Genomic DNA, 26,169 nt, shown 5'->3' on the forward strand with positions numbered 1-26,169 from the left:
GATGAAGAATCATAAGTATCACTGGTGTTATTAATAAACTAGTATTACTCCTTCTTTAATTCTACTGAAAATAGATTATCTATGTCCTAGGATTGCCTTTGCTTTTTTCAAGAGTGCAATACATTGTTTCCAGCTGCCAAGGTCCCAGCCTAAAGCAGAAAATCCTGAACTCATCCTCTGCTCCCCATACTGTGTGCTGCACTGCCCCACCCCCTAAGAGAGGGGAGAAGGGAGAAGAGATGGGGATATCGGGAGTGCCTGACTGCTGTTGGAGTGACAGGGGAAGCAGTAGCCAAAACCTAACCTGCCAGTAGGACAGCTTTGCTCTAGTTCTACGCTGTGTGGATATTACATGAAAATACTACTGACCTCAGAGGGAAAAATTTTGAAAAGGCACAAACAAACAGTCAGATAACAACTTCCAGTGCTTTTCAGTGGGAGCCAGATATCCAACTGTCATGTATACCCTTAAAATTTTCTTTTTCTATAGAAGGCAGTTTCTGAAACACTCTTCTGGTCTGCCTCACCCATTTCTATCAAAAACAATTAGTTATATTTTTACAATGGAATGCCTGGGGATGTCTTCCTGTTTGGAGAAAGGAAGAACCTCCGGCTTAAGTGGTTACATAGTACACAGTAGATGTTAATTAGCTATCATTTTTTGCTTAAAACGAATTTCTTTCATGTTTTTCCAGCACACACTGCCATTAATGAACTAAACATGTGCTAACACTGACGAAGAGCAAAGGCTTTGTAGCACGCACAGTCATACAATATCAAGTGCTTTAACTAACTGAAGTAATACTCTAGAATTCAGGGTTATTGGATTTCAATTCAAGAGACTTTATCAATATGACAAGCCATCTATTTTAAAATTGTTACGAACTCACAAAATAGTGTCTCGTTTCACGGACTAAATTTTTCACATGGTTCATTAAATGAACTGGTATCTTAAAGAGAATGGTCTTCTCTGTTCACAGTTATTTTTATATACAAAAATCTAGCCGTTATGTTGGTTAGACTTTTTTTTAAAAGAGATTCTTCACATAAGATGGATCTATCTGTGTACAATGAGATTACATGGAGCAGCTGAGATGCAAAGTTACATACAATTTACTGTTAACAGGTATTAAGCCAGAAATTCCAGAAAATGTGTACTGGGTTACAAGTACAAAGATAAAACAATTCTAATATTTTAATTTCCTGAAAAGCTTTTAGAACTTGTACAATTCAAAGGGCACAATGAAGATTAATCTAATCACTAGTGTTTTCTGCACCACCAACCTGGTCAATATTGAGGCGAAGTGGCATTAATGACACTCGTAAACAACATTCCTGCGGTGATCTGCCAGACTCTGGACGGACGTGTAATGCTTTAACTGTTAACTGCAAAACAAGCGAGAGAAACTCAGCACACTTAAAACAATAAAAAACTTCAGACCATCAGTCAATACAAAAACGTTTACATTGCATTCATACCCTGAAATGTCTACAACCTCTATCCTTCTGACCCAGATCCCATTTGCTAATTATAAAGGGAATAATGGTCATGTAATTTATCCTGGACTTTAGCATGTCAGAAGATTCATAGGAAAGCTACCAATGTAAAATTCTCCACACTCTCCGTTGAATCATGTTCCTACAACGGAACTTCAAATGTACACGTACAAGGTAACGCATGCTTAAAAGTATGAACAGATAGTGGAGTTTAAATAATCTTGTGCATAACTATACACTTCTAACAACAGTAATGTCTGACAGATTATTAACAGAAGGGACTTTGCATTCATTTCTCTATTGGCAGGATATTAAGATAATAGTCAGCACTGACAAAATGCCTACATTCTTACAATGTTTCATGAACTCACTCTCCCTGTTCTGCAACATCTAGAAGCTAAGACCATTCTCAGAATGAAAGTGTTTGATTAAATTAATACCCAAAGGACAAAATTTCACAATCGTACCATATTGGAATGTGCTTTTCTGGGCATTTCCTTACTGCAGTAGAGATAGAGAAATTTATTCATTTGTGATGTTGCCAAGCGATCTCTGATCTCCAGGTCCTGAACAATAAAAACCTGCCTGGACACCGGCTGCTCCAGTAGATTGGATTCACATTCTGGCCCAACTGGAGGGTACACCTCGTGTTGGAATTTCACCTTGTAACAGAAAGGAAGAAGGACATAGGCAGCTTGAGTGCAAGTAAACTTTTACAACGGGCCTGCTCCAGTGACTTGCATTCTCAGAAAACTCGCGCCCTTGCTTGCCCTCCTTAGCTAACAATTTTCTTATCTTGCATCACTTTCTTTTTCTTTCACTCTAGCTCCTCATCCATACTGCTTACAGCTCTAACCCTTACCCCTCACATCTTTCCAGTGTTCTTTCCTCCTCTCCCTGCAGCCTCTAACAGCCTCCCCTCCATATAGTCCATCTCTACAGCAGCCCAAGTAGTCCTTTTTCCCTGCTTGGATTCATTTAACTCTCTTCCCTTCTATCTTACAAACTCGAGCTATCTCCTTGCCTTCCAATTACTGCAGCAAAGGAACTGGAGTAGTGGCCTCTGAAAAGTATCTCTATCCAGGATACTTGCAATAACATTGTGGATATTGGTCAATGCAGATATCAGTTATGGATGTAAACAGTTAAATGACAATTCTACTTATGCCATTTACCATTTAGCAACCTCTGTCAGGAACAGCCCTGACCTATTACATCTTCACTGTGCTCTTAGTGTTGTGCAGGTCCAAAGCCACTGGCAGAGAGCAAGCCACAGGTGCAGGGGGCAGCAGGCACAGCTGAGCCACTAGGGGGTGCTGCCCAGTTACAGAGCTGTAGCTTCCACTCACCCCCAATGGCAGGGGCTGGAGCTGTGGACAGAGCCACAGCTGCAGACCTATCTTGTGCCTGGATCCTGAAACCACTGGTACGGGGAGGAGGAAGGTGCTGGGCTCTCCAAAGGGATCAGTCAGGGCCTTACTACCACAGCAGTGGGACTTCCGGCGACATGGTGGGTCTGCCTGCCCCTGCCTACAGCAACAGGGCACTGGTAGGGTAATAGGCTCCCTCTGCCTCCTGCTGCACTAGTACTGCTGTGGCCTGGACCTGGGAGGCTCCTCCATGCTGCCAGGCCAGGCCCTCCACATCTCACCACAGAGGAAGTGGGGATCTGGTCCCAGTAGGGCAGCCTCTGCTGGGCACAATGCATCCTTCCCTCACCCGGCTATAGCACTGAGACCGCACATGGTCTGGCCCAGCCCTGTGGTGGGGCTGAGTGCACAGCTGGCTCAGTTCAAGGAGGTACTGTGGCAGCTGGAGCAGGTGGCGCTGGGTCTGAGGGGTCGCTGCCAGCCCCTCACATGATGAACACAGCTCCAGGGCGTTCCTGAGGGGTGGTGACAAAGCAGTTCCAGCCTGGGGGGGGCTGCTCTTGCAGCCTAATGCCCCAGGATCCCTGCTGCATTGCTGCTGATGAGGGATGCCCTGGGGCGCTCACCACGCAAGGGGCTGATCACCTCCTTCTCCCCCTCCCTCCCCATGGCAGTGGGATATTTACATCCCTAAACAGAGTATCATTAACTTCCACAGCAGTCATCTGCATTTGATCACAGAATCAAAAATGCAAGATTTTTTTGAGCAAACATCTTTGTTTTATGTTAATATCTTTGCATAAGCATAATAATTGTGGCACGTCCCTGCACTACCACTTTAACTAAAAAAGAACAACAACAATGGCTCGTACTTGTAGGGAACAAATTAGAAAAGCTAAGGTGGCGACTGAACTTAGATTAGCAATGAGAATCAAGGACAACAAAAAGTCCTTATTTAGGTACATAAGGAACAAGCGGAAAACAAATGGGAGTGTGGGGCCACTGCTCAGCAACTCAGGACAGCTGGTTACTGAGACACCGAGGAGAAAACTGAACCCATGAATGACTATTTTGCCTCAGTACTTCACTGGGCCACAAGGAAAGTCATGCCAGATAGGACGAACAATAAGCAGGGCAGAAATGACTGCCTTCCTACTGTAGCCGTAAGAACTGGTGTTTGATCAATAAAAGAAATTAGATGTATATGTCAGCAGGACTGGATTAACTCCATCCGAGAGTGCTGAAGGAGCTCGTCGACATCATCGCGGAGCCCCTGGTAAAACCATTCCAAAACTCATGACGCTCTGGGGAAGTCCCCGAGGGCTGGAAGAGGGTCAATGCTGTGCCCATCTTCAAGAAGGGGAGGAGGGAGGACCTGGGTAACTATGGACCAATTAACCTAACTTCTATCCCAAGGAAAATCCTTGAAAAATTCATTAAGGAGTTTATGTGTGATAGGCTTGCAGAAGATAGGATTCTGAACGACAGCCAGCATGGCTTCATCGTGACATGTCTTGTCTTACTAACCTCATCTTTTACGATCAGGTAACTCACCACCTGGATAAGAGAGAAGTGGTGGATACTGTATACCTTGACTTCAAAAAGCCTTTGATCTGGTATCCCACGATGTTCTCACGAGAAAATTGGAATACAGTGGGCTTAACTGTGAGACTGTTAGGTGGGTATGAAGCTGGCTTCGGGGTAGGACCCAGAGAGTCCTAATGAATGGATCTGTGGTGTCCTGGTGAGAAGTGGGCAGCGGTGTCCCGCAGGGGTTGGTGCTTGGTCCTGTACTTTTATAAATGATTTGGATGAGGGGGTGAAGAACTCACTGGCCAAGTTCACAGATGACACCAAGTTATGGGAAAGATAGGCTACAGATGCAGGCAGATCTAGACAGGCTAGCAAGCTGAGCGTGTCAGAACCAAATTAAGTTCAACATCGAGAAATATCAAGTGCTCCACCTGGGGATGAACAATCCCCTGCACAACTACAGGCTTGGCAATGCTAACCCGACCAGCTCTATGAATGAAAGAGACCTGAGGGTAATAACAGACCACAGCATGAATATGAGCCAGCAGTGCAACTCTGTTGCTAGCAGGGCAAATAATACTCTGGCACGCATCAATCGATGCATCTCCAACAAGACCAAGGAGGTGATTCTTCCAGTTGAGTTGGCACTGGCAAGACCCCAACTGAAGTACTGCACCCAGTTCTGGACACTACACTTTTTAACAAGGACATGGTATAATTTGAGAGTCCAGGGAAGGGCCACCCGTATGATTAGAGGCTTGCATGGCAAGCCATACAAGGAAAGGCTAAGGGACCTGGGACTCTTCAGCCTGAAAGTGAGAAGGTTGAGAGAGGACTTGGTAACACATAGCTTACCGCTACATCAGGGGTGTACATCAGGGGCTCGGGGAACAACTGTTCACCAGGGTGCCCTTGGGGAAAACCAGGAGTAATGGCCACAAACGCGTGGAAGACTGTTTCAGACTCAACATTAGGAAAAATTTCTTCACAGTTAGGGTGTCCAGACTGTGGAATAAGCTCCCTCCAGAGGTGGTGCAATCACCTACCCTGGAAATCTTCAAGAGGAGCCCGGACAGTCATCTTGCTGGGGTCACCTAACCCCACTTGTCATTTTTCCTGCCTGGTGCAGGAGGCTGGACCCCAATGATCTTCCGAGGTCCCTTCCAGCCTTACAACCTATGACTCTATGACTCTTAAGAGGGGAACGCTTTAACACACTAAGCCTTAGAAACAACATGTAAAGCATCTGCAACAATTTAAGAGCAACCATCAAATTTTACAGGATCATCAGTGAAATATTTATTTGGAACCTCTAACTCTTTGTTTTCTCCTTTTTAGCAGTATGATAGATTCCCAGAAAAGGATCGTGTCAAAGATGCTTTACAAGGCATTGGTAAAAATGAAGAATAGGTTCTGTTATTTAATAGATTCACTTTAAGTTTCATCTGAATTGCCTGTAGCTAATGACATTTTTCTTAGGGTAACACTCAAACATTTAACTTCCATGCTAGAGCTGAGTTTATGATTTAAAAGTAACTAAACAGTATTAATTCTCAGGGACACATTTAATTATAGGGACATCTACTGGAAGGGAAACAGCAGAGCCTAAGCAGTTCAGCAAGTTCTTGGACTGTGCTGGGGACAACATTTGGTAAAGATGGAAGGGAAGCCAACTACTGATGAAGCTATTCTCCACTTGCTGCTCGCAAACAGGGAAGAATCGGTTGAGAATGTGAAGGTGGAAAGTAACAGTGGGAGATAGTGACCATGAAATGATAAGAGTTCAAGATCTGAAGGAGAGGAAAGAAGAAGAATAAAGCACAATAAAGACACAGGACTTCAGAAAAGCAGACATTAACAAACTGAGGGAATTAGTGGGGAGGATCTTCTGGATGACAAAGAGTCCAGTAAGCCCTATTAGAGGGTGCAAAGCAAGTTATTCTGATGCAACGGAAGAATGGGAAGTGCAGCAGAAGAGCAGCCTAGCCAGACAGCAGTTCCTTCAATAAGCTGAAACTCAAAAAGCAATGCTGCAAGAAGTAGAAACTTGGACACAGAACTAGGGACAACTATAAGAGTACTGTGTGGACATGCAGGGAAAAAATTAGGAAGGCTGAGGCATGATTTGAGTTACAACAGGTAAGACACATAAAAGGCAATAAAAAGGAATTCTACAATTAACGTAAAAAATAAGATGACCGATGAAACCACTGGTCCCTTACAGAATGCAGAAGGCAACCCAGTTATGGATGATGCAGAGAGGGCTGAAGTACTTAATGGCTTTTTTCTTCTGTCTTCACAAACAGAATAAGCCAACAGATGAGGACAGCAGTTAGCAAAGATAGGAAAGGAGACAGACAACTTAGAATAAAGAAAGAACAGGTATGGGATTATTTAGAGAAGCCAGAAGTTGGAGTTAGCAGGGCCAATGGGATGCAACCTATAGTACTAAGGGAATTGGCTGAGGTAACTGCAGAGCCACTGGTTATCATGGAGGTCATGTGAGGTCCCAGAAGAATAGCAAATACAGTGCCCATTTTTAAGAAAAGGAAGAAGGATCCAGGGAATTGAAGACCAGTCAGTTTGACCTTGGTACCAGGAAAACTCATGGAGTAGGTCAAGGAATCTATTATGAAGCACCTAGAGGAGAACAATAACAAGTGATGTCTGACCAACCTGATTTTTTCCATAATAATATGACAGGCTCTGTGGATTGGAGGAAAGAAATAGATGGGTTATACCTTGATTTTAGCACGGGCTTTGATATGGTCTCCCACAGCATTTGCATTAACAAACTAAGGAAATACAGACCAGACATAAATACTACAACATGGATAAAAAACTGGTTGACTCACTGGCTGAATTGTGCTAAATGAGCAGTCATAAATGACTCAATGGCTTGTGGGATGTGGTATCGAGTGGAGCTCCCCACAGGTCTGTCCTGAGTTTGGTACTGGTCAATATCTTCGTTAATGATTTGGGAGATATGACTGAGTGCATGCTTAGCAAAATTTGCAGATGATACTAATTTGGTTAGAACTGCAGACACTCCGGAGAGTAGTGCTATGATCCAGAATGACCTGCATAGACTGGAGAAATGGTCTGAGACCAACCAGATGAAATTCAACAAAGAGAACTGCAAAGTCCTACGCTTGGGAAAGAATAACTGCATGAATACAAACTAGGGAATGAGTGGCTAGGATGCAGTACTGTACAGGAGGACCTGGGGGTCACAGAAGAGCATAAGCTGTATATGAACCAATAGTATGCTCTTGTTAAGAAAAAACCCCAAAAAACAACATACTGGGCTGTATTAACAGAAGTACTGCTTACGAATCAAGAAAAGTGATTCTTCCCTCTATTTGGCATTTGTAGGGCCTCACCTGGAATGCCGTGTCCAGTTTTGGGCCCCACACTTCAAGAAGGATGTGGACAGATTGGAGAGAGTCCAGCAAAGAGCAACAAAACAATTAGAAGCCTCAGAAGCAGGATTTATGAGGAAAGACTGAAAGAACTAGAATGATTTAATCTGGAGAAGTGAAGACAAAGGGCATTTGGTAAGTCTTCAAATACTTGAAGGGTGATTACAGAGAGGATGGAGATAAGCTATTCTCCATGGCTGCAGAGCACAGGACTAGGAGCAATGGTGTCAAGCTGCAGAAGAGGAAATTTAGGTTGGAGATTAGGAGGAACTTTCTGATTACGAGTGTGGTCAAACATTGGAAGAGGCTATCAGGAGAAACTGTGGACTCTCCATTCTTGGAAATTTTTAAGAGCAGGTTAGACAGACACTTGGCCGGGATGGATTTGTCAGGGACGATCCTGCCTTGAGCAGGGGGCTAAATTAGATGATGTTATGAGGATCCTTCTAGCCCTACCTTCCTATGTTTCTAAAATAAGAAGGTTAGTAGTGTGAGTTTTCTCCTCACAATAATTAATTGTAGTGGGAAATGGTAATGATGATGCCTGTAGAGCAAATAACCGAACATCAAATTATGGGGCTTAACCGACAGTTTTAACGATAACATTCCAGGGAAACTGCCAAAATATCTTTAACAGATATTTCAATTTACAATTAGTAATTTTGTATCATCCCATGCCATGATAGTGGGTAAAAGCTGAAACTTTCAAAACAATGCATCACCTAAGGAGTAAAAGCAAATAAATGCTCCACTTCCCTCTTCTGAAGCAATTTCCTAAACAAAATAGTTGAACTATGCCAACCATGTAACATGACACGCATAACAAAGTTGTAAATTGACCATTCACATATTTGTTTTTAAATGATTTCTGCATCTAGATAAGCCTTCTAGCTTCATGGAGTCACAGCTGATCATCAGGGCTTATAAAGATGGCGGGATACATAAGCCCCTGATACAGATATAGGAACATACATTGTTATATCAACAGATTTTTTATCACCTTACCTTACTTAACTGTATTTCCATCAAGAAATCTGGGTTTCTTCTTCTTCCCCCACATACAGTGCTACGTCCGTGTTTTGTTGGTGTGTGAGAAGGAGAACTATGAGGACTACTGGAAGAAAAAAAAATACAGGAGGATTTTTCCCAATTAAAATTGAAACTCAGTTCATATTATCACCAGCCACACAAGCAGGCACATTTTCCTAGATTTTACTAAATATTTTTAGGGTTAAAAAAGAAAAAAAAATGCTGTGTTTCTCAGCTAAAAATGTATTTTCTCTTTCACTATAATGAATACCCACACAACTCTAGGCTTTTAAAAATATTAATAAATGAAGGGGTCTGCACTGAATAAGTTTTCATTTCAGATCATAAAAAAAAAAACACTTTCCAAGTCTATCCAAAATAATGTTCACTCTTCCATTAGCTCAGATAATGTCCTCAAGACAAAATTCATTTATCACAATGTCATGCCACACTCATGTCCAAGACCTTCTCATGCAGGGAAAGCCTGGCAGAATACATTGGGTTGTCAATTAATTTTGAAAATAAACAAATTTAGACTAATTCAGAACAAGAGGTAGGAAAAATACATTCCAGAGTTTTAACAAAATATTGTTGAAAAAAAATGCAGCCTGTAATTTCAATTTCAGTTCAAATGCAGAATCTGTGGATCTGAAAAGGAAATATTTAGCTACCTAAACCACTTACATAAAACTCTTAGCTGGAGAAGTAGGAGGTGCAGGCCCCAAATCCTTTCCTCCATAGAGATGCCAAATAAGAGAGATTTCCTTCACAACATAGCGTACCAAAGGGATAGGAAAATGAAGAGGGGCTTTGCTGGTATCTGTTTTTTTTAGAGGCTGGCTGAAATGGTTTTCTTTTACCACAATGGGATCATCAACCATTACTTTCACTACAGGCTCCTCCTCCTTTTCCTAAAAAAAAGTTGAGGAAAATGAAGAATGTAAGATACCCGAGTGAAGAAAATAAGTTTTTCAACATGGAAGCAAACCAGAGTCCTTCTGCTTCTGTATTACAACTGTGGAACACAGCTCCACTAATTGCTGTTTTGGGAATGACTCTATGGCCCCTAGACTAAGTCCTTGGTGAGATACCCGATATACCTAACAATTAGACAAATACACCGAGAGGAAATATCATCATTAGTAGCATCAGCATTGATAGCTCTTCCGGCTATGCAGCATCTGGGTGTGAACCAAGTAAAGCAGGGGTGGGCAAAATGCAGCCCGCCAAGCCATTCTAACTAGCTCACGGAGCCCCTAAAAAATTTAGAAAATTAATATTTATCTGCCCCAGCTGCCTGTCATGTGGCCCTTGATGGCTTGCCAAAACTCAGTAAGCAGCCCTCCACCCAAATTAATTGCCCACCCCTGAAGTAAAGCCTTTTTCCAATCAGAAGCCTAGAGCTCATTCCAGCTTGTGCAGTAGGCAGCAACCCGTGAGCTGTAGTTTATTGAAGATATGATAAGAAAAGTGAAGACTGACTATGTTTTAAGTCAATGTTCTTATCTTTCCATCTGCCCAGTGACTTCCCATTAGCAGCCATAGAAATATCAGCAAGAAGTTACAAACTGCACAGGTCTAAAATGTGTTTTTTCTCAATTCAGTGTACACCTGGATTTCCTAACAATATTAGAACTATCTTACAGACACAGCAGCCTTGGGTGCAAAGAGAATGCAGAAGTCATCATTTTCAGTAGGTACATCTCCCATTGCCTCATTTATCAAGTGGTGAGTAAAAGAATAAGTGGGACTTGGTTCTTGTGAGATGTTCCCACTTTCATCAGGAAACAGAAAGAGATCTGAGCAAGACGGCTCTCGAGTTTGAGATTTCTCATTCAAAATTCCTGGAAAATGAAGAAAGGCATTTTAATATAAATATCTTTGTAAGATGCTACAGATTGTTGAATTAACAACCGGGAATTTGTACCATATCTAACTCAAATCTAAGCTGACCCTGAATTTAAGATGGCCCTCAAATAAATAGATTCCATATTTTAAAAACCCAATAAATTAGTACAATTTTCCAGGTTTAAAATCTAATTATTGGAGAGTTGTCTAAAAATTTGTCGTCCCCCCTGGCTACAGCAGGGAAAACAGTAGCTAGGGGGAATCATACAACTGGAGGGAGTCAGGTGGCCCCCTTGCCCTCTACCTCCACCAATTTTCCTTCTGCAGCTTTCCTGCCCCTCCCTGATACCAGTACTCCCCTACCCACCACCCCCAGCTCCCTACAGTCTCTGCCCCATCCTTCCCACTCCCCACAATCTCAATCCTTTCCCTCCTGCTCCTCAGGTTTTGCCACTTCCCCCCCCCACCCCCTTTACTGGCAGACACTGCTTGGGTTGTGCTCTCTTCCAGAGCACAGCACATGGAAGGGCAGCCTCTGCCAGCCATGCAGCAGTATCAGTGCTGCTGAGTGGGTGGGCAGAGGACAGAGTTTGTAAGTGATCCATGCCTGGGAGGGAACCCAGCCCAAGCCAGAGCTGAACCGTGCCTGACAAAGGGGGGGGGGGGGGGGGGCGGCAAAAGGCTGGTGTGGGTCTGACTGTAACCTGAGCTCAGAGGCAGAGACGCAACAACTGCCTGCCTCGCCTCCCCCTCAACTTTATATGTGAATCTAAGATGAGGGTATTTTATCCCCATGATGACTGGAAGAGAAAACTCATCAAACTTGAGTCACTATGGTAAATAATGGTTCAAATAGGTCGAAGTTATCTAAAATGCAAACACATCAGGAACAGAATTTTCACATTATATGGATAATTAATTCCTAAAATAAAATTAATCCACTAAAAACCTCAAGACAATTTAGTAGTAGTTATCACCAGAGCTATATCTTAATTTTATAATTCTTGTTCGTCATCTTGCTTAAAAAGGCATGAAAATTGATGTCTTCCTATATGATCAGACAAGAGAAACTTGAACGTAGAAAGTTAACAGATAATAATCAAATGACTCTTGACAGCGATCTGACACTCCATTCCCTACCATTTACTTGAGAACAAAGCTATGCTTCTTTCCCATGACCTTATGCAACACAATATCTTTGACCAATTTCAATCTTGATGTAGCTCTAAATTGCACAGAAATAATAATCCTGCAAAGCAGTTAATCAGTTTGTTCTTTCTGCCAACAGTGATTGTTCCTCCCTACAGAATTTTCCTAGACACAAGTTATTTCTTTGATTTTACAGATTCCTCCACACTCCTGACCTGCCTCTACAGCTCTGGAGGGACCCCTGATCTCCGACTCCAGAAGGAGCCCAACCTTTTTGGCAGGCATAATGCAAATTACCCCTGCATTCATTTGAGTGCCATTCTGATACCATTCCCTTACCCAACATGCTGCTCAGCTTTTTGCTTCCTGCCCTGTGCTTCCTGCCTCATCTGCTGTTTTGTTTTCCGCTGCTTGCCTTACTTACCATTGTGCTGCTTGTCCCCTCCTTGATCTGCTGCATGCCACATACAGAGGCTGCCAGTGGCACCTGTGGCACATGCATACCATAGGTTGGCCATCTCTGTCCTACTCCATGTGGTATATCTCACCACTTTATACCTGATAGCTGTTATTTGTCACTGTCAATACCCATAATGTCCAGCATCCCAAAAGGCTAAGTTAATGGCTTGCTGTTCTAGCTGCTTTAAATCTTAAGTGATTTCTTAAGAATACTTATATTGAAAGTGAGAAATGTGGCACTCGACAGATTTGAAATCACAGAAGTGCATTCCCATCCCTGTTAGCTGAGCTAATGTAGTGCACCAAATGTAGGACTTTCAATTCCCATTTTCCTTTTCAAATAGGTCACTAACATCATTATTTGTACAATGCACAAACATTGGAAAAGAGGTATGGAAGGAATCCTAATGTCTGGAATTTCCTGATCTTTACAGTGCTTGATTTTCTACCTTTAAGTCTGCACTAATAGATACCAGTATTTTGTATTAAATTCAAGTTAATGAATTAGTATTGTATTAGAAACCTTTGCCTATGTTTCCTAATTACCCCTACCATTAGATTGTGGTTTAATGGGGGAAGCAGCTTGATGGATCTCAATTTCTTCCATAGCATCACTCATTAAATCGCGTAAAATCTGTTGTTCTGCTTCCGCAAGGACTGGTCCTTCAGAAGATGGTCGGCTAGAGACATCTGCCTATAAGTACAAGAACTAAACAAAGTTATATTATGAATTAACTTACAACTTGATGCACAAGTGTTTATGAATACACCGGTGTACGATCATGGAATGGAAATTCCTTTCTTTAAACAAAAAAAGTGAGCAGCAACTAATCTTTAAACCAATGAGGGCCAAACTTTTTGGCAGACATGCCAAAAGTTAACCCTACAACCTCTCTATGTGCCACTACAATCCCCTTTCCCTGCCCAATCTGATTTCTGCCCTCAGCCCTGTGCTGCATACCCACTCTGCCCTTCCCAATCTGCTGCTTTGCTTCCTGCTGCCTACCCCATGCTCTATTTCTGATGTACTGTTCTACTTTCTGCTTCCTGCCCTATCTGCCATCATACTGTCTGTCCATTCCCTGATGTGCCATATGCCAAACACAAGCTGCCTGCACCACCTGTAGTTATGTGCACTGCAAGCTGGCCGCCTCTGCTTTAGATGACCCATGCAGCAGAGTCCAGCAACTATTTTGAAGATTTATAACTAGCAACCTACCAAAATCAAGGCAGGCAGCTGATTTCACAGGCCAACTGCAGGGCTATTTGCCATTTTTGCAGGCAAACTGCAGTAGTCCCCTCCCCCACAATTGGCCTAGAAGCCCCCATTGGCCCCACCCCTCACTGCTGACTGGTAAGGGAGGGCAGACCCTCCCATCGTCACAGATTGGTGGAGGGGGCAGGGCCACACGATGGGCAGCCTCAGCTGCAAGAGGGAGGGAGCAGCCATTTTGGCTGCTCCCCTTTGTGCCAGTGGCTCCCCTCCCCCCAGTAAGTTGTGCAGCCAGGCTGTAGCAGCCATAAGGACCACTGACTCTCATGGGGAGCCAGCATTTTATTGGGGGGGGGGGGGGGGGGAGTTGCAGATTTAGTGGACAATGTCTCATTTTGTGGTTTCCACAAAATCTGTAAATTTATGAACTGAGTAGGTATCTCAAGGGAGTGAGCCTTGGGGCTCAAAAGGAGTCTATCCCATTACACAGGAAGGGAGGTGAGGGGGCAAAAAAGCCTCCTTGGCTGAACAGGGAACTCCAGGAGAGTCTGAGGGCAAAGAAAGAGATGTATAGGCAATGGAAGCAGGGAGCAGCCACCAAGGAGGAATCTCTCTCCCTGGCGCGCTATTGCAGGGAATCAGGTAGACAGGCCAAGGCGGGGCTCGAGCTCAGGCTGACTTCAACAATCAAGGACAATAAAAAGTCCTTCTTCAGGTATATAGCGGGCAAAAGGAAAGCTCAGAGCAACACGGGCCCCTGCAGGACAAATCAGGACAGCTGGTGGTTGACGCAGGGAAAAAAGCAGAGCTCTTCGCTTCAGTATTTCTAGGTATCGACCAAGCCAATTCCCCCACCTCGATCATTGACGCATGTCCACATGGCACCAGTCCGCCTACGGCTAGTTCTGAAATAGTTAAGGAGCTCCTGGAGGAGCAGGATGGGTACAAGTCAGCAGGCCCGGATGACCTCCATCCACGGCTGCTGAAAGAATTGGCCAGTGTCATAGCTGAGCCGCTGGCACAGCTGTTCGAGCACTCATGGTGCTCTGGCCAGGTCCCTGAGGACTGGAGAAGGGCCAACGTGGTGCCCATTTTCAAGAAAGGGAGAAGGGGTGAGCTGGGTAACTTTAGACCAGTCAGTCTTACCTCTATTCCTGGGAAAATGCTAAAGAAAAAAAATCAAAGAACACATTTGTGCAGGCCCAGCAGGGGAAACGATGCTGAGGGGAAACCAGCACGGGTTTGTCACAGGTAGATCCTGCCTGACAAACCTTGTAGCCTTCTATGACCAGGTCACACACTGCCTGGATGCGGGAGCCGAGGCTGAGGTCATCTTCCTGGACTTTAGGAAGGCCTTTGACACAGTTTCGCACCCTATCCTCATTGGGAAGCTAGCAGACTGCGGAGTGGATGCCTACACGGCCAGGTGGGTGGCCAACTGGATTAGGGACCACACCCAGAGAGTGGTGGTGGATGGTTCCTTCTTGGCCTGGAGGGAGGTAGGCAATGGGGTCCCGCAGGGTTCAGTCTTCGGACCAATATTATTTAATACCTTCATCAGCAATTTGGAAAAGGGCGTGGAGAGTACCCTCTCCAAGTTTGCTGATGATACCAAGTTACGGGGCAAAGTTAGTAGACCGGAGGGCAGGGAGCAGATTCAGGCTGACCTGGACAGGTTGGATCAATGGGCAGAGAGAAACAGGATGAAATTTAATAAAGATAAATGTAAGGTACTCCACCTGGGAAGGAGGAACCCCCAGCACACCTATAGGTTGGGGAGTGTCCTTCTCAGCAGCTTGGAGGCAGAGAGAAATCTTGGAGTCATAATTGACTCCAAGATGAACATGAGCTGGCAGTGTAATGAGGCCATCAACAAGGCCAATCGCACCTTGTTGTGCGTTAGCAGGTGCATGACTAATAGAACAAAGGAGGCGATGCTCCCCCTCTATGCGGCACTGGTCAGGCCGCAGTTGGAGTACTGTGTCCAGTTTTGGGCGCCACACTTCAAGAGGGACGCGGGGAATCTCGAGAGGGTCCAGAGGAGGACCACTCACATGATTAGTGGCCTTCGTGATAGACCTTATGGGGGGAGGTTAAGAGAGCTGAATCTCTTCAGCCTTCACAAGAGATGGCTGAGGGGAGATCTTGCGGCTGCCTATTAATTGATTAGGGGAGGTCAACAGGGAATAGGGGAAGCGCTGTTTACTAAGGCGCCCCAGGGAGTGACTAGGAATAACGGGTGTGAACTAGTTGAGAGTGGATTTAGGTTCGATATTAGGAAGAAATTTTTCACAGTAAGGGTGGCCAGGATCTGGAATGGGCTTCCAAGAGAGGTAGTGCTATCCCTAGTTTGGAGGTCTTCAAGAGGAGGCTATCTAAGGAGGAGACTATCTAAGTCACCTGGCTGGGGTCATCTGACCTCGGTCCTCTTTCCTGCCATGGGCAGGGGGTTGAACACGATGATCCATTGTGGTCCCTTCCGACTCTACAATCTATGAATCTATTTATAACTTTGCTGCTGAGTACAGATGTGCATTGTGTTACAGAGATGTTTGGTTACTACGGTATTTAAAAGAAGACATAAAATGGCCTATATTTATCCTAGAATCTCTTTGGAATGAGTAGTAAGTATATCACAATGATATTTAAAGGACTTTTTTACTGCTTAGAGGGCACGTTTTGACTGCCAAAAGCAGTGGAAAAATTACTTAACCTATTATGTGGCCTTAATTTCTCTATAGCAATTTCTACTTTATTCTTTGGAAAAACCTTAAATAAAGTATTTGTAATTGTTATCACTACTGTGGGCAGTACAGCAAATGTGTCTGATTAGGAAATGTTAATGTTCTGGCAGTAATGTTGGGAGCATCACTTTGCCATTTCATACCTTAGTTTTCTGCTTGACAGCTCCAGTTTTAACTTCCGTCTTACTAGGTGGATGCAAATCCCCATAACATGCAATATATTGTATAAGATTCATTAGTGCAGCACAAGAGTCTGAGCATGTTCGGATATGGATTATATCACTGGAACAATGTAGCTCAAAGCGTGGTTTTGTCTAGGCAGCAATAACAGATAATAAGTACATAAGAGATTGCACAGGACCATCTAGCCCAGTATCCTGTATTTAAAATGACAGATGAGAGAAATGTGTCCAAGTATAACGAGCCTACCCAACTATATCCAACACCAATGAAAGGTCCCATATAATCACTATCTATAAACAGATTTAGATTAATTAGATTACATAATTTTCTGACCTGACCTGTTGAAATAAAAGATTTAGGAACTAAATCATATGTTACTCTGGAACCTGAAATGTAGTATGAGGATGAGAGAGAGATGTTTTTAAGAAACTTAAAAAGGAAGGTTTCTCCTTCACCATAATTACAGCTTCTCAACCTTTTTTACTGTTAAAATGCAAGTTACAAGTGTTTATCATTTAGGATTTGCTCTTAAAAAAAAGAAAAAAGAAAAAAAAGACTTACTCTCTCCTGATCAGAACCAGGTTTTATTGCTGTTATGGTCAATTCCAGTAGTCCCATATCCATAACACGAACATAATCTGAAAGACAAAATGAGTAATTAAAAAATTGTTCATTATCAAGTATTACCTTAAATCCTATTTCTTTTTTTAATTCCACAGCCCACCAGCTATTAATCTACTAAATTATATAATGAGCAAAAATGTTCTGTTTTGTTTTGTCTTTTCAACACCTTTTATAGTTCTCTGCTACTTTGTAACAGAGAAGCTCTCTAGGTTCAGTCTGCAGCTACCTTAATTTGTTGTAGCTGAAGCAGAAGTAGCCTTAAGGCTCCTGACAGAAATTAATTAAATGGCATCATTAGATCAGATATCCAATCCCAACAATCGCACATCCTGCCATGGCACAGATGCATGGCAGGACAGGCTTTTTTAGGGATCAGGTACAAGATCCCAATTGTGAGATCCCTTTCAACTTGTCAGCACAAGCGAAAAGCTGTGCACAGTTTAGCTCTGTATGGGGCTGCCCAGTAGCACAGGGTTCTTGCAAGTACCAGGCCCAGCTCCCCCCAGCGAGAACTTACAGAGCTGTGCCCTGGCATCCCCACACACAGGGCTCCCAGGCACATGACTTCGAACATGCTGAATCAAGAGAGCTCAGTGAGAGACCCTAGTTTTCATCCCCCTGTTCCCTACGCCCCCAGTTAGAGACACTGCTTTGTGCCTTTCCATATATGAACAATCATCAGCATGAGTAGCCCTGAGTCTAGAACCAGGCCTGGGCTGCCCCATTCCAATGTTAACAATTAGCCAGCATGGAGAGAGGGCATGCTGCCATTTGTGTTTCAATTAACACACAAATCATGCCATAAATGTAATTTATGTCAGAGGCCTGAAATATCCTTCTAACCCTGCAGAACTGGGTCAGTTGAAGGTCAAAGCAGGAACAGCACAACCTGTTAAAGGTGGGGAATAGGAGGAAGAGTATCATCTTTGCTATACCACCTGAAGATTCCCATGTCATACAAAATCCTCTACTAACCCAACAGGTTACTTTTTTAGCTTCTTTGTACTACCTTATAAATGCAAACTACCTGGATCAAGTGTTAAGTACTGAACCCCATGTGCTTTGCAAATAAGAATGAGTTAAGACATTTCACCCAGGTGAAGAATGTAAGTTTACAGAATGGCATGAAGCCAAGATCAGTCAAAGTGGCTGTCCAAAAATCTCACAGAATGTCTTAAGCAGTGAAAGACCTCCCAGCTACCAGGTCCTGATGACATGCTGGACAGGACTGTGCATGAAGTCATGAATGTATTAACCAAGATCTAAAGTGACATGGAAAGTCAAGCAATTTGTTTCATTCCAAATTCTTTAAAACACAAAATTCAAATGTAAGGGAGTCCAAATTAAGCTCTTTTGGAAGATGTGGACTTTGTTGTATCACAAAATAAATGTACTGACAATATTAAGTTGGGACTGCAAATTACTACTGAAAGAATGCCTGTAAAAACATGACACTACTAGGATGATTTTCTTATATTTTACTTAATTTCCTGCAACAACAATTAGACTAGACCTAAGATTTTAAAAATAATTTTCATTTCTATTTCTTGAAAAAGATGAATGAAGAAGTCATAGCTGTGAATCAGAGCTGAATTACTTCCCATAAGTAATTTTTAAATATATAATTTATTCCAAGTTAGTTTATGGAAGCATGTCAAGTCTACTTCAAGTTTACTAATTTCCTCTGGAGATGATTCAGAAGTCAAAACAGGTCAAATATTATCATATCATTGTTATTCAGTCACATTCCTTACTTTCTATCTAATTATCTATTGTTTGATTCTCATCATAAGGGTTTGTGAGTCCTTCATAATTCTAGAAGTATTTATTCTCATAAACCCCCTCCGACAGTAAATAATTATATTCTCATTTTACTGATGGGGAACTGGGGCACTGAGAATTTAAAGCCCAGCTCCACATAGGAACTTAAGTGTGGAAATACAATTAGAGACCCCTAACTACTAGGGGTATACAAAGTGGGCAGTGTTTGATTTGGATTTGGCCCGATTTGGGGGACAGCAATTCAATTTGCTGATTCGGATCACTGTCCTGATTCAATTCGGCCGAATCTGAAGATTCGATTGATTCTCTGAATTGTAGTGATTCGGCCATAGACACAGCTTTATATGTTTTTTCTACATACCTCAAGGTACCAGGCGTGGCTCATGAACACTGAGATGGTGGGGCAGATGGAGCATCCCACAGGAGTGCGGGGCGAGTGGGGGTGTGGCCCCTGCGCACTTGGCAGCAGACCCAGAAGTGGACTGGAACTACTTACAGTCCACCACTAAGGGTGCAGGGAACCCCCCCACACCTTCTTGGCTTGGCACCTGGCTGCGGAGGGACCCTGGGTGCCACCCCAGACCCAGGAGGCACCAGTTGCTGAGCCGGGGAGGGAGGGGTCCCCCATGCACTCCACAGTGGACCCAGAAGTACTTCTGATCCACTTCCAGGTCTGCTGCTGAGCACACGGGGGGCTCCCCACCCCACGCTCCCATGGGACATGCTTAAGGTTGAGCTTTGAGTCGGGCTTAGGGAATGGTGAGTTGGGCTTAGGGAGCAGCACGAGACACACAGGTGAAAATCCGTTGCACCACTGCACCCCGAAGACCCCCCAGCAGCTGCTGACCCCTGGCACAGCCAGAGGTGAGTGGGGCCCGTGGAAGGAGGGACTAGCTTAGATCAGCTGCAGGGAGGCAGCTGAGGAGGGTCTCACCCCACCCTGGCTCCTACTTTGCCCAGCCCCACAGCAAGCCACGCGACCAGAGCTGCATGAACAGGCCACACAAGCAGGTGTGTTTGTCTGCCCAGCACACAAGTTTAGCATGGGAGTTTGTGCAGGAGAGCACGTGAGAGGGCCCAAGGCCCTGCCAGTGAGCCCCTAGTGTAAGCAGTCCTATCAGTAGCTGGCCTACCAACTGCATGATGCAGATGGGCACATGCCGCACCCACAGGGTCCCCTTGGAGTCTGCAGCCTCCTCCTCTGGCACTTCTGAGGCTTCCACCCAGACAGAACCCATGGTTCTGGGCTCCACGCAGATGGAGCCCCTGGCTCTCAGCTGTGGGGGCTGCCTGGCATGTTTCCAGGGTCCTGGGACCGGGAGCATGGCCACTTCCCCTTGCAGGGTTTGCTCCACTTTGGAGTCTCTGGGGCACCAGACAGGGGAGCTCCAGGCCGCAGTGCAAAGACTGCGCCATCAGGGATGGCGAGAAAGAGATGGACTCCTACTGCTAGGCCCTTCACCCTGAAGGGTGGGGGAGGGTAGACCAAGGTCACCTTCCAGGACAAAGGAAGACTCGAGGATCTCCCATACTGTCCAGCCAGGGGGTTGGACTAAGGTGGTCAAGGGCCCCAAGGCCTAACGCACCAAGGTCCCCTCCCCCTGGGGCTTTGCAACGGATACAAACCTCTTGCAGCCCCAGTAGAGCCTGAAGAGATGCCAGCTCCTGTAGGCAAGGGAGGATCACCCATTCCTACTCTCCCTAAAATGAAATGCAGAGTGGTGGTTGTGGGAGACTCCCTCCTGAGGGGGACGACAAAGGGGGCATTCTGCTACCCCGACCCCCTAACCCGGGAAGTCTGCTACTTCCCGGAGGCCCACATCCAGACCATAGCAGAGAGGATCCCAAAGATTATCCGGCCCTCTAACCACTACCCTACGCTCTTTATCTATGTGGGCACGAATGACACAGCTTGGAGCAATCCGAGCTGGGTCATGAGAGACTACAGGGGGCAGGGCTTAGGGGTGCAGGTTGTCTTTTCTTCACTCCTCCCGGTTGTGGGTCATGGGCTGAGGAGGGAGAGATGGGTTGAGGTAGTCAACAAGAGACTGCGGCACTGGTGTCATCATGAAGGCTTCAGCTTCCATGATCACAGCCCGCTCTTTGGTGAGGGAGGAAGCGGGCTGCTGGGAAGAGATGGCCTCTACCTCTCTGTTGGGGAGGAGGCTCTTCTCAGCCAGACTGAGTGACCTGCTCAATTGGGCTTTAAACTGAGCCCGCTGGGGGGTGGAGGAATACCACCACTGCAAACCCACTGAGCAGCTTTTGGAAACCCAGCAGGCTAAGGCACTCAAGGGAACCCACCCCTACCCCAGCCCCAGAGTGATCTGTAGGGAAGGCAAGGACCCCCAATGGGACACCTATGTGCCTGTACAACAATGCCAGGAGCCTGGGAAACAAACAGGAGGAACTGGTCCTTCTGCTAAATAAAAAGGATTATGATCTCATAGGGAGACCTGGTGGGACTACACCTATGACTGAGCCACAGGTATAGAGGGCTATACCTAATACAGGAGAGACTGTGTGGGGAAAAAGGAGTGGTTGCTCCTCAAGGGAGCAATCCCTTGGAAGCTCAAGCAATGTCTATCCAGTCTCACAGGAAAGGCAGCAAAAGGGCACAGCAGCCCCCTGGCTCTACAGGGAACTAGTGGATCTCCTTCATCTAAAAAGAAAGACCTATAAAGGATGGAAGGCTGGATCCACCCCAAAGGAGGAGTACTTTTCACTGATCTGTACCTGTAAGGAGCGAGCCAGAAAAGCCAAGGCTGCGACTGAACTCCAACTTGCTACAGATATCAAGGACAATAAAAAGTCCTTTTTTTAGATATGTGAGGCGTCAGAGGAAAAGCAAGGATAACACTGGACCCCTGCTAAATCAGATGGGACATCTGACAATTGACAGCCAGGAAAAAGCCAACCTGCTTAACGACTATTTTGCGTTGGTTTTTCACCAGCCCCAAGGAATGGCCCTGCTCAATATGGTATGGGATGGCCAGAGCGAGGGAGAACTGTTACCCTTCATCAGTGTTGACCATGTGAAGGAACGCCTTGAGAGGCTGGACACCTTCAAGTCAGCTGGCCCAGACAGCTTACACCCCAGGGTACTTAAGGAGCCGGCAAACATCATAGCTCTGCCACTGACATGGATCTACGAGAACTCATGGCACTCAAAGTGCCCAAATAGTGGAAGAAGGCTAATGTGGTGCCAATCTTCAAGAAAGGGAAAAAAGTAGATCCGGGGAACTACAGGCCCATCAGCCTGACCTCTATTCCAGGGAAATTCTTGGAAAAAATAAATTGAAAAGACCATTCTTGATAAACTGGTTGAAGGCAACTTCCTGAGGGACAGCCAGCATGGGTTTGTTGCAGGTAGGTCTTGCCTGACCAAACTTATCTCCTTCTACAAACAGGTGACATTGACATAGCACCTGAACAAGGGAGAAGTGATTGATGTCATATATCTTGACTTTAAAAAAAGCTTTTTATCTGGTATCCCACAATTGTCCTATAGAAAAACTGGCCAACGTCTACCTCAGCTACATCAATTGGCTTCGAAGTTAGACCCAGAGAGTGGTAGTTGACAGAAGTCAATCATTCTGGTGCGCTGTGACCAGTGGGGTCCCACAAGGTTCCATCCTTGGGCCTATTCTTTTCAACATCTTCATTAATGATGTGGACATTGGTTTCAGAAGCGGACTGGCCAAGTTCACTGAGGACACCAAACTTTGGGGTAAAGTGTCCACACCCAAGGACAGGATGGTGATCCAGGCCGACCTTTACAGGCTTGGAAAATGGGCGGATGAAAACCTGATGGCCTTCAATACTGAAAAATGCAAGGTACTCCACCTTGGGAAGAAAAACCTGCAGCATGCTTATAGCTTCAGCAGTGCTACACTTGCTAGCACCACGGCCGAAAGGGACTTTGGGGTCATGACAGACCACAAGATGAACATGAGCCTTCAATTTGATGTTGCAGCTGGCAAACTGAGCAAAACTCTGGCTTGTATCCATAGATGCTTCACTGGCAAATCCCAGGATGTCATCCTTCCGCTGTACTCAGCCTTGGTGAGGCCGCAGCTAGAGTACTGCATCCAATTCTGGGCTCCACAATTCAAAAGGATGTGGAGAAGTTTGAGAGAGTCCAGAAGAAAGCCCCACACATGATCAGACAGCAGGAAAACAGGCCTTATGATTAGAGGCTGAGAGTTATGGGACTCTTCAGTCTCCAAAAGTACAGTCTCAGGGGTGACCTGGTGGCTGCCTATAAGTATATAAGGGATGTACATCAGGATCTGGGGGAACACCTGTTCACCAGAGGGCCCCATGGAATGACAAGGTCAAACGGTCACAAACTTCTCCAAGACTGTTTCAGGCTGGACATAAGGAAGAACTTTTTTACTGTTTGAGCCCCCAAGGCCTGGAACAGACTGCCGCCAAAGGTGGTGCAAGCACCTACTCTGGACTTCTTTAAGAGGCAATTGGACATTTAGCTTGCTGGGATCCTGTGACCCCAGCTGAATTCCTGCCCCGGGGCAGGGGGCTGGACTCAACGATCTTCCAAGGTCCCTTCCAGCCCTAACGTCTATGAATCTATGGCTGAATGGTTGAACCTCTCCGAATCAAATCGGAGGCTTCCAATTCGATTTGGAGAGATTAATGGGTCTCTTGATTTGATTCAGATTTGGAGATTAGGCCGTTGAATTGGGTCGAATCTCCTCCGAATCGAATCAGCGACCAAAGCTTTACGCAGCCCTACTAGCTACCAGGATATAGGCAAGGCTGGAGTGAAAGTGCCTTCAACTCTTGCTGTTGAAGTACTGCTACTGTGTACAAAAGAATGCAATATTCATAGGACTAAAGAAGAAGCAAGGAAGAGGGAGCATGACATTGCAGTAGCCCAGTGATGGCAGTATTCTCTGGGTAGGGGAAGTCCTGGATTCCAGTCCCTGCTTTCAATGCTGCTTGTCCATTTTATGCAGTGCCACTCTAATGCAGACACAAGCAGTCCCCAGAACAGGGATGATTATCAATCTCAGACTAGTATCATGGTCAGGACATTCTCCTGGGAGATGGGAGTTTGAACTGCCTGAGTTTTGGAAAGGCTTCTAAATCAGGTCTCCCACTTCCTTACCACTGGGCTAGCAGAATCTCCATATGAAATTCACCAAAAAAGTGACTATCTGTTTTTATATGACCTTAATTTTGTAAAGGTTTTTGATGTCCCAATCCACAATTTTCATAAAGGCAGGTAAATATTAAATATTGATAAACCTGAAATGGAACCATAGAGAACAGGACTTTTATAGCCCTGTTCAATAATATTCACCTGCACACAGCTCAAAACTGCACTGGTCCTTTCTTCCTGTATACTACACTACATACTCAGCCATTATTCAGTGTTATACTACACCACATCTCTTTTCCAGTAGCCTACAGGAATCTTTAAAAAAAATTATCCATTTGTTTAATTTAAGACACTATAATAAATTTTGTACATAGCAACTGTTATACTTCTGAAAGTCTTACCTCTATGCATATTCACTGCAACTGTGTTACACTTGTCTGACAAATGTAAAGCAGCCTCATCTAGGATTATTCTATAGAAGGAAAAAGAGAGAAATTAAAGTTTTGAGTAACAACTGCATCTCACATATACACAACATAAATTATCTTAAACAAAATCGAAATATATTTAAAAAACAAACATTTACATATTTCATTGTAACACTTATTAAACATTCAAGATTTACAAGAAAAAAAGTATTTCAAGAATTCAATAAGGCCATTTACAAGGCTACCACAATAGAAATAGGCCAAATCAAAATAGTTTTTAAATTCAAGAAAAAAACAAGTGAAACTTTTCTTAACTAAAAATAGAATAACCACGACATCCATTTAAGAGGAGCAATAAAATTAATTATTTAGTGTAGTATCTGATGTAACCACCTCTTGTTTTAGAGATCTGATGATACAATCTCTTAATGGCGCACATACAAACAGCTGATTTTTTTCAGTATCTCTCAAGCATACTAAAGGTGCCATAACAAAAGTGACTAATAGTGGGATGAGTCATTCAAAACAGGTCCTGGGGAGTAAATCCAGGCAAATTACAATCCAAAGACCAGAACAGATCTAATTGAGAACACTTTCCAGCTAAAAGATAAAGATACAAGCGATAATATTCAAGTGAGCATCTAGATGTATACCTGAGAGTAGAAGAGGACTTATCTAATGCAACGCTGCTGGAAATGCTGAAAGTTTCAACGGTAAGCAGAGATCTGATTGGCAGAAAGATAGGTCTACAAACAAAAGGGAGAAATAAAATGTTATCATTTTCTTGCGCTTTTGAAGTGCAGGTCTTAAAATTCTTGCTCAACCACAGTACCTCAAGTCCTAAACTAGTGCCTGTCCTCTCATTAACAGCCCTTTAAAATATTCAAACCGCAAGTAATTACTGCAAGTATTCAATTTGCTTTAAACTAACTTTCAAAAATACCTAGCAATATGTAAACTGAAACATTCCTAAAAGGCATCCAGCTAAACAATAACAGTAGCATAAGGTGACGCATACTTTCATTTAATGTACCTGTAATCAAGAGCGCAACTCCACAGGTGAATATGAAAAGTTGTAACAGAAGCTGGAGGATTATATCCCAAAACAGGCTCATCAGAAATGTTCAAAAAACATAAAATCTAAAAATTACAAAAATATTATTATAATCCTTCAAACTATACTAGTTTAATAAATAATCCTGCATTTTAAAGAAAGAAAATCCTTAAGTTAGAAGATGCAAAATGAAAACAGTTATATAGGAGAAGAACAGGGGAGAATGCCCAAGCAACAACAATTTTTATTTTTAAATTGAAAATTATTTATATGTTGGATTCAGTGAATGGTATGAAACTGGTGAACATAATCCATCTTTAGGTTAATGACCTCTCCCATCCAAAGTCACAGTGTAGTTTCAACTCAGTAATTTGAACCTCTGAAAGTTGGATCAGTTGGACTTTATGATGATCACTGAAAAAGGAATTGTAACAAATGAGATGGGAAATGAAGGCATAAATAAGGAGGCGAAAGTGTAGCGACATTACTGAGTTCAAACTACACTCTTTTTGGACATTCAAGACTTATTAAAAAAAAGTGGAAGCAGGGAGAGATCACCAAAGAGGAGTATACCTCCTCTGCTCGCGCTTGTAGGGAGGCAGTTAGACGAGCCAAAGCTACCATGGAGCTGAGGATGGCATCCCAAGTAAAGGATAACAAGAAATTGTTTTTTAGATATATAGGGAGTAAAAGGAAGGCCCAGGGAGGA

At 44.1% G+C, this 26,169-nt stretch overlaps 1 protein-coding gene across 5 annotated transcripts in view; it reads right to left on the reverse strand.

Annotated features, from left to right (window-relative positions):
* Positions 1-26,169, reverse strand: part of ATG2B (autophagy related 2B) — a 76,183-nt gene that overhangs the window by 12,271 nt on the left and 37,743 nt on the right. For 3 of the 5 annotated variants that reach the window (XM_019481618.2, XM_014596461.3, XM_014596460.3), the window contains exons 24-34: positions 25,440-25,546; positions 25,060-25,152; positions 24,380-24,450; positions 17,009-17,085; positions 16,408-16,578; positions 12,860-13,001; positions 10,496-10,695; positions 9,536-9,762; positions 8,828-8,936; positions 1,965-2,159; positions 1,285-1,386 (exon numbers count right to left, since the gene is read on the reverse strand). In XM_019481618.2, coding sequence (XP_019337163.2) covers positions 1,285-1,386; positions 1,965-2,159; positions 8,828-8,936; positions 9,536-9,762; positions 10,496-10,695; positions 12,860-13,001; positions 16,408-16,578; positions 17,009-17,085; positions 24,380-24,450; positions 25,060-25,152; positions 25,440-25,546 — 1,494 coding nt within the window. The remainder of the gene's footprint in view (positions 1-1,284; positions 1,387-1,964; positions 2,160-8,827; positions 8,937-9,535; positions 9,763-10,495; positions 10,696-12,859; positions 13,002-16,407; positions 16,579-17,008; positions 17,086-24,379; positions 24,451-25,059; positions 25,153-25,439; positions 25,547-26,169) is intronic. The other 2 variants (XM_019481619.2, XM_019481620.2) reach the window with 1 other exon arrangement.

Source organism: Alligator mississippiensis, chromosome 2 (assembly GCF_030867095.1).
Source record: "Alligator mississippiensis isolate rAllMis1 chromosome 2, rAllMis1, whole genome shotgun sequence".
In the NCBI taxonomy this organism is placed as follows: domain Eukaryota; kingdom Metazoa; phylum Chordata; order Crocodylia; family Alligatoridae; genus Alligator; species Alligator mississippiensis.